Genomic DNA, 8628 nt, shown 5'->3' on the forward strand with positions numbered 1-8628 from the left:
CTGGTAAAACTTCCCTGCTTTTGGCTACAAAGCTGGTTTCACAAACTGGGCAAAGTAATTCAGAGGGATGTTTTGATCAGTGTGTGCATGCCATTAACACGCAGTGTCTCTGCAGGGAGTGACGCGCACGCCTGCCAGCCCCAGGGATTATTTGTGAAGTCCCTGGAGTCCTCTGGGGCCAAGAACGAGTTGCTGAGGGAAGCGGTGGCATCACCGTCCCTGGGGGTGTTCAAGGAAAGGTTGGACGTGGTGCTTAGGGACATGGTTTAGTGGGTGACGGTGGGGGTGGGGGGCGGGTACCAAATGATCTTGGAGGGCTTTTCCAACCTTAATGATTAAGATTTACCATGGAACGAGTGCTGAAGGCTTGTAGGTGTGCACTACCAGTGAGCATCTTCTCCATCTGCCTGCATTTCCCTCCCGGCTTCCATCCCCGTGTTGTCTCTCACCTTGTGATTACAGCCTGAGCTGGCACCGAGCGCTGCGGGTTTATTCGCGCTCCGCTTTAGCTGAAAAATACAAGAGCGATGGTTTAGTGCCATCTAGTGACCTCAGCCGGTATGCCGTGCGCGTTTCAGCGCCGGTGGCCGGGGGACCTTGAGGATAGCCCCCAGAAGGTGAGCTGGGGGGTACCGTGCAGAGGGCTGGTGTCTGACTGTCATCAGCGGTGTGCCTGGGGTCAGCGACAGCGACCCAAACCAGGAGCAGCCCGTCTGTAAGGACTGCCTGGCGCGCTTTCCTTCAGCTTTCCTCTTGGTGCGAGGACTGATGGTGGAGAGGCAGATGCTTGGTGACCCCGCTCCAGTGTATCAGCCTATGCCATTCACATTTTTAAAGTATCTTCTACAAAGTATGATTATGTTCCCTTAGGGTACTTCAGGGAAAATATAGGATTACACTGCTAGAGAATTTCCTTAATACACTTGAATTCTACTTTTTTTTTTTTATAAGAATCATTGTTGTAACACCTTTGGAATTAATGTGGATTGCTTCATTTGTAACGTTTCAAGGATAGGCTTAGTTTGCCCCTTGCATAAGTAAGTCCTAATCTCAGGAGAAGCCCTAGCTCATTTCTTGTGATGGTTTTGAGCCTGGATGGTTCCTCTCCATCGCCAGCAATTTCAACCTGGCTATGACACACCGAGGGATTTTGGTGTGCAGGCCCACTACCTGCAGCACTCCTGGGCACGTGTCGTCCAGATCCTGCCCTACACGTGCCTCCTGGGATGCTCAGGCCTCCTGCTGCCCACGTACATTAGAGGAAGGCTTGTGGCACACAGCACTTCATGGCACGGGCTGCACTCTGTGAGTGTGCCGAGGTTTGTCTCTCCCTCTTCAGAGCAGCTACCCAAGCCATACCTGAGGCAAACTGTTTATTGATGAACACACTACAAGGAAACTGGCAGAACAGAAAAGTAATGGGTAATCCAAGTGACATACCACTGCTCAGTTACACAGTTACGCAGACCATTATGCACAGCCATGAAGCTATGAGCCGTAGATCTCAGACCCAGGGAGTCACACGCAGAACCAGCACGGGGTGCAGCTCTGTACGTCCTTAGGCGCAGGTCTGCTCCTCCACACCACGTCCGAGACCAGATGGAGAGCCTGGGCGGTGATCCCAGGAGACGTCCTCCAGTGCGTGGGTCTGCTACCAGCTGTAGGTGACGCTGCTGCCGTCGGCACGTGCCCTCTGGTCGTCTTTGGTGGGTTTTGCACCTCATCCTTCATTCAGGCCCACCTTTTTGTCACCCTCGCATTGCCTCTCCCCCACCCGAATCCCTCCTAAATAAACAGCCTGCCCCCAACTTTCTCCCCACTGGTCCCAGTTTTGCTATCGCCATACCTAAATGTATTTTTCATGACACCATTACTGAGGCAAGCACAGCCTTATACAGTGCTACAGACGGGGATACCTGCTGCAGGCAGCCCGGCTCCTCATGTCCCCCCTCGCCTGGTTGTTTTCCCACTGGGTTTATCTTCATTTAATTATTAGACACAACTACTCCACTTTAGCCTTGATCCTTCTGCAAGCTCAAACCAAGCACTAGCAAGACCTTGTCTGGCAGCTCACACACCCGAGAGCTGCAGCAGAAGTGCCTGTTTTCCACACTTCGGCCATGCACTGCCCTAGGCCACTCGCTGCCAGGGCCGTGTGCTCCAGCGGGACTTCTCACTCACAAGTCACCCCCTGGCCTGACTGACCTTCTCCAAGGACGTGCAGACCACTCTGGATGCTCGTAAGCTCAATCCCTTCCGGCTGGAAACCACCACGGCGGTTAGGACAGCAGCGTATGTGAGATGTTCACCTGGGCATGTCAGTGCGCTCCTTCCTTTTGAAAGAAGCAGAGCATGTACAGAAGGATAAAGGACAATGCTGTCATAACCAGTAGCAAGTACAGGATTATGTGATCACGTGCTGCATAGCATTAGCTTTTGGTGACCCATCCGTGTAAATGTCATACCAATAATGTACAGTCAACAATTTGCTATTGGTCTCTGATTCTAACAGTTCCTTATTTTCTAGGGTGATCCATCAACTTGCAATTTGTTGTCTGCTTTCCGGTTTCTCGGCGTCCTTCTGCATGCTGTCTGGCTGTCCGAGTACCTCATCCCAGCAAGGACCGTCAGTTCGCAGACAGATGTCATTAGTCCTCTGGTCTGGAACAGAACCCAGCTTTTGAGAACAGGCACGTGAATATACACCACCAGGCATGGAGACAAGCGCAACACCTCATCCCTGTTCTACTGCAGCTACAGATGTCACGTTATCCTCCCACTGTCCCACTAGAGGTGAGCCAACACATCCACAACCTGCCCTCCTACCAATTACCACGGGAGTCCCCATGCTGACTTCCTCCACTGGTGTATAACAATATCCTCCCGTGGTCCCCAACAGGTTGTACAAAAGCAGTACGTACGTTTCATTTAGTTGTGCATTTCCAGCAGTGGTTGGTGAAAATTCCCGTGTAGTACGGGATCTCCATGTATTCCCCATGAGAAAGGAGCTAAACCATTACACAGGCATCTAGCCACCAATTTGTTCTTTCAATAGCTAACAATTGAGCTTGAGTGCAATAGATGGACATGATGCTATTTAATCCTTCAGTTTGTTGTTGTTATTTTAAACTTGGTGGTTGCTTTTACCACATGCCAAATTTGGCCATCGCAGGCAATTACCACTGTTCACAGAATCATAGAATATCCTGGGTTGGAAGGGACCCATAAGGATCATCAAGCCCAGCTCCTGGCACCGCACAGGTCTGCCCAAAAGTTTAGACCATGTGACTGAGTGCACAGTCCAATCGCTTCTTAAATTCAGACAGGCTTGGTGCAGTGACTGCTTCACTGGGGAGCCTGTTCCAGTGTGCAACCACCCTCTCGGTGAAGAACCTCTTCCTGATGTCCAGCCTAAATTTCTCCTGCCTCAGCTTGACACCGTTCCCACGGGTCCTGTCACTGGTGATAACGGAGAATAGGTCACCTGCCCCTCCACTCCCCCTCGCGAGGAAGTTGTAGACTGCGATGAGGTCCCCCCCCCCTCAGCCTCCTCTTCTCCAGGCTGAAGAGGAGGCTGATGCTGTTGTTGCATCAAACAGAGGTCTGAAATTTATTACCAATTTAGAATCATAGAATGGTTTGGGTCGGAAGGGACCTTCAGCCATCACCCAGCCCAACCCTGCTGCCATGGGCAGGGACACCTCCCACTAGACCAGGTTGCCCAAAGCCCCATCCAACCTGGCACACATCCAGGGCACCCACGGCTTCTCTGGGCGACCTGTTCCAGTGCCTCATTGCACTCATAGTAAAGAATTTCTTCCTTTTATCTAATCTCAATCTACCCTCTTTCAGTTTAAAGCCATTGCCCCTTGTCCTGTCTCTACTCGGTAAGAAGTCTCTCAATCTTTCCCTTTAGCTATTGAAAGGCTGCAGTAAGGTCTCCCCAGAGCCCTCCCTTCTCCAGGCAGAACAACCTTGTGAACAATTTACCTTGAACATGATTCAAAACTCTCACCAGTTTCATACAATGAATCACAGAAGGGCTGAGGTTGGAAGGGTCCTCTAGAGGTCATCCTGTTCAACACCCCTGCTCAAGCAGGGCCAGTTGTCCAGGACCATCTCCAGATGGCTTTTGAGTATCTCCAAGTATGGAAACTCCACCACCACGAGGCGCACAACCTACATTTATATGAGTTACACTCTTGGATGTATTCTAGAACAGTGCATGCCTCACATGTCAATTCCCTAATTCTTTCCCCAGGTTACAGGATTAATATTAATTTTGGACCATTTCGCTTTATCTTCTCAAACTAAAATTTGTGGTTACCTATGGACAGTATGGTTTTAGTTTTGGATATGCTCAGTGGCCAAAAGTACATCTGCACCATCTGAACAATTAGGTAACCAGGCGATATAACTGCACCCCCTATTATTATACGGGTTGCAAAGGTACCATTTGGATCCATGCAACTTCTGTGGCTGACCCATACTGGGATCCAACGTGAATTTATTAGTTCCATCTTGTTTTTCAATCCTTGTTTTCTTACAGAGAAAAATCCATTATTTCTGAAAGGCCTGCTAACAAATGCTTATTACCAAGAAGCCAAGCATTCCCATTGTCTCAGGGTCTCATACTAAGATTCCTTTGACATCTTTCATGAAGGAATTAAAGTTATTAACAGCAGTGATGTTCCATGTCCAAACTATTGCTCTTACACCTAGAAGCCTGCAATGCTTTAATGGTATTTGTGATGCTCCTTAAAACGATGATGGGCACCTCGAAGAAGATGGTTCTTGCAGAGGTTGTCTGTGCTCCACACCTGTGATCAATCCCGCAGCAACATCTGTGTCTCTGAAAAAAATTCAATCTCCCTTGTTAGTTAGTTAAAAACATTCTCTTTGATTTCCTGGCAGCAAGTCCCATCTACCCATGAAGCTTCTTTCTTTGTTTCCAGCTAGTACAGTGTTTCCCCAGAACAGAGCCACTATTACCCCTGAATTTTCTCTAGGCCTTCCCCTTGGTACGGGGGGTGTGCGTTGGACCACATTTCCCAGTGGGGTTTGATTGTCATGTTTTTCTATATTGGTATTCTGTTCACAAGCTGTGTAACTCCACAGAGCTGCTTGAGCCCATGCTCTCTGCTGAGCTGACTGCTCCAGGATCGAGTTGGTGTTTGAGGCACACAATTGTTTAGCCCATTTACTGTCCATTTTTTCAATTTCTGGGCCACAGCTATATAACAGCTCACAAGGGCAATCACTGGTACCTAGCATGTTCTTTGCTCGCACGGCCCAGCACACAAACTAGCGCTTCGTCCCACCTCAGCCCTCCTCCTTTGTCCATTAGCTTCAGTCTCACCTAGATGGAGCTACCAGCGTTTCCCACCATCCTGAAGGACTGCAGATGGTAGGAAATAAGATTTAACTGATACAGCCACATCCCCTCAAGGAAATTCTGTACTGATGCATACATCAAGTGGCTTCTGAATTAATTATGAATGGAGGACCAAGTATGTTCAGTATTTTGCACAGACACCAAAGTGGTATTAGCAGTAGCTGCACAGACTGCCATGGCCTCTACCCCTCTTGTTCCACCAATAGCAACAAACACAAATTGGTACAACCCCCTCTTTGATCTCTCTAAGGGGCCCACACAACCGATTTGACACTGTTCAAACTTTCCGCTTTCCCAGGGGTAGAAGACATAACCCAACACAAACTTACAATTCAGTGCAAGGGGGTTCCACCGTCCACATACCCCACATCTCTGGATTTCTACAGGAATCATGAAAATAGGGATTTTAAATCCCGTTGTCTTACACCTTTGTTGTGCCTCCTGAGACTCCTTGCGACCCTTCCGAGCTTCTGCACTGTAGCAGTACTGGGAGTGGAGGAGGGGTCTCCAGCTGGAACAACTTTACATATTGCCTCTAATTTTGTTTTCACTTCCATGCCAGTACTTCACAACTCACATCACCTTTTCATCTTCTGAAGCAGCGGTACAATAAGTTTTCCCTCGGACAGATGTCCACAAACTAAGACAGGAAATTCCTTCCTAAAGTGTTTGCCCCCCCACACTTTTACCAGGATTATCTGCCCATCCAATTTATCTTCCCTTATGCACTTCTACTTCTTCTCCCCCCCCACATTTTTCCCCCCTCCTACTCCCAACATCCAGCTTGATTTACCCAGGAGCGGGGGATCCCAGTAATCTAATGCTGCTTCTGATCCCGTATCAACTAAGAAAGTGTTTGTAACCTCCCACTCCCCCTTCAACAGACACTGCACCTCCACACAGTCTCTTCCCCCTGAATACCAAGTCAGTGAGGTGGAGGTTAATCCCACTGACACCAGGGGCTGGGACTCCTAATCTTTAAGGTCCCTCAGCGATGGGTATAGTTTTCTCTTTGGGATAGAAGGAGGAGGCGACGGCTTTGTTTGCTTCAGTTTTTCCCATATCTCCTCTTGTTTCATCCCCTTTTCCTGAAGGATTTTTTTCATTTTGGCAAGTAAAACTCCCGTGGGCTGACTATCTAGCTCTCCTTCATTCACTCCCTGATTTATTAAATATCTCCAAATTATTCCTCTAGGGATGTACGTCCTTGTCTTTACCCCCACCACGTCCTTCTTTGCCTTCTCTTTTCCCTCCGCTCCCACGAGGGTCCCCAAGTTCTCTAACGTAGCCATGCACTCATGGAGGGGACGGCCAATTAAAATCGACCCCAGGCTGATGAAAAACCCCTTATGCACCTCTGGAGCACGGCAGGCCAGCACCCCTACGTCTGCCTGCTCCACATTCACCCCGAGGATGTCGAAGTCAGCGGTCACTGGCTTCTCCTGCTGCTTTAGCACCCGGAGCACCACATTCCCACACACGTAGGCTGACGCCTCCCGGACGTCTCTCCAGGGCGCCCCTTCCATGTTGTCCTTGAGAGGCTCATATTCTCCCAGATTTCTAATCACCAGCCTTAAGATCTCTCCCCCCAGTGCCTCTTCAGGGGGCAAGGCTCTGATGATCGCCCCCACCTTGGGCCAGGGCAGCCCTATGGCTGTTACCACCTGCTTTGCCGCCTCGTATGTGAAAGGGGTGTGCTGTTCTAAAGTCCAAATTCGGTTTACCCACACAGGCCATCCCTCCCTCTGTTTCTTCCAAACTTTCTCTTTTCTGGACATATCCCCCGCTCCCTGGCTTCCATCTCCCTCCGCCGGCTTTATTTTTCTGGCCCCCACCCCTTGCACCGCAGAGTTTTCCTGGTTCTCCACATTCCAGGTATCCCCATCCCACATCTCCGAGTTGCAATTTGTCTCGCTCAGAGCCGCTACCTTCCTTTGGTCCAAGCCTTTCCCGAGGGATAACAGCTTACCCAAGCACTGCACTTTCTTTCTTAACCGGGCATTATCAGCATTCTCTGCCCTGAGTTCTTCTTTCATTTTTCTTACTTGCTCGGCCTGCTCGCTTAGCAGAGCGTTATCGCAGCGCAGCTCGAGGATTTCGTTGTGGGCCACCTGCAGGTTGTTCTGCAAGGTCTTTATGCATTGCTCCTTCTCTTCTACCGTGGCTTGCAAGATACTGGCCAGATCGAACAGCAGCCACTGCAGGGCCGAGCACTTCTTTTCTCCTTTAGGATGATACGCGGCAATGTAGTTTACCCAGTGCCTTTCGGCGGCTTTGAGAGTGGGATCCTGGCCGACCACTTTGTAATCCCAAGGATCCCCCCCGTGCTCCAGCATAGCCTGCACCAACAGCCCCCTCTCCTCCTGAGTCAGAGAGCTCTCCGTCTCCGGCTTCTCCTTCGACTTCGTCCCCCTGCTTAGCCATGACATCTCGGTGCCACCAGCCTGCTCGCACCCCTCGCTTGCGACAGGACGGGACAGGACAGGACGCTGCCTGTACCAGCACTACGAGGAAACCCCCGGACACGACCAACGCCGCCGCCCACTCGCTCACTCACTCACCACACACCGGTCCCCAGCACCCCCTCGTCCTCCTCCTCTTCCTCCACCACCAGATGGCGGCTCCGGGCTCAGCACCCCGGCTCTTTGTACCCCCGGGGCGTGGCGGTGCTGGTGCCGGGGGACACCGGGCCGCCTCAGCACCACCCCCAGCGCCTCCCCCGGGGCCGGCCGCCCGCCCTCGCTGCGCCCCCCCGGGCTGACGGACGGATCTCTCGCTGATAGAATAACGGAGCCAAATCTGGGATGTTTTATGAACAGAGAGGCCAAACCTTTACTATGTTTAGTTAAAAAGAAGTTTAGAAGCTCTCTGTGTGTTAATGATGACCCAAGGCTGGAGGATGTGTCTGAAAAGATAGGTGAGGAACTCGTGGTATGCAAGTCCTTGGATGTCTGTATGACCTAGCTTAGCATGCATGCCTAAGTTGACTATCATAGAATCATTAAGGTTGGAAAAGACCTTCAAGTTCATCTGGTCCAACCATCCCCCTACCACCAATGTCACCCACTAAACCATGTCCCTAAACACCACATCCAACCTTTCCTTAAACACCCCCAGCAACAAACATGGGAAGAACCTGAAAGACCACCAGCAGAAGCAAACACGCATGCTTACTTAAACGAGTTCTCGGAAATAACGTGCATATATTAATTTTTTATTTTTTATTTTTGGAA

The 8628-nt window shown here is 50.3% G+C and overlaps 1 protein-coding gene across 5 annotated transcripts; it reads right to left on the reverse strand.

The window, feature by feature from the left end:
- Positions 1-1358: 1358 nt before the first annotated feature.
- On the reverse strand, positions 1359-8487 carry LOC308186046 (uncharacterized protein). 5 transcript variants are annotated; one of them, XM_080574916.1, is made up of 3 exons: positions 5725-8487; positions 4778-4852; positions 1359-2661 (listed from the first exon to the last, which is right to left on the reverse strand). In XM_080574916.1, the coding sequence occupies exon 1, from the start codon at positions 7822-7824 to the stop codon at positions 6367-6369; it is 1458 nt and encodes a 485-aa protein (XP_080431042.1). In that variant the 5' UTR covers positions 7825-8487; the 3' UTR covers positions 1359-2661; positions 4778-4852; positions 5725-6366. The 5 variants fall into 5 exon arrangements, 4 of the variants coding, with proteins under 4 accessions (XP_080431042.1, XP_080431039.1, XP_080431041.1 ...); XR_013943879.1 differs by having other exon boundaries at positions 1359-4852; positions 7957-8487; XM_080574913.1 differs by having other exon boundaries at positions 1359-4852.
- Between the last annotated feature and the right edge of the window lie 141 nt (positions 8488-8628).

This window comes from Anser brachyrhynchus (genome assembly GCF_964034855.1).
Source record: "Anser brachyrhynchus genome assembly, chromosome: 1".
Lineage (NCBI taxonomy): Eukaryota > Metazoa > Chordata > Aves > Anseriformes > Anatidae > Anser > Anser brachyrhynchus.

What these genes read in the sequence shown, in the direction of transcription:
- LOC308186046 (XM_080574916.1), bottom strand. Translation starts at nt 7,824, where the DNA reads ATGTCATGGCTAAGCAGGGGGACGAAGTCGAAGGAGAAGCCGGAGACG.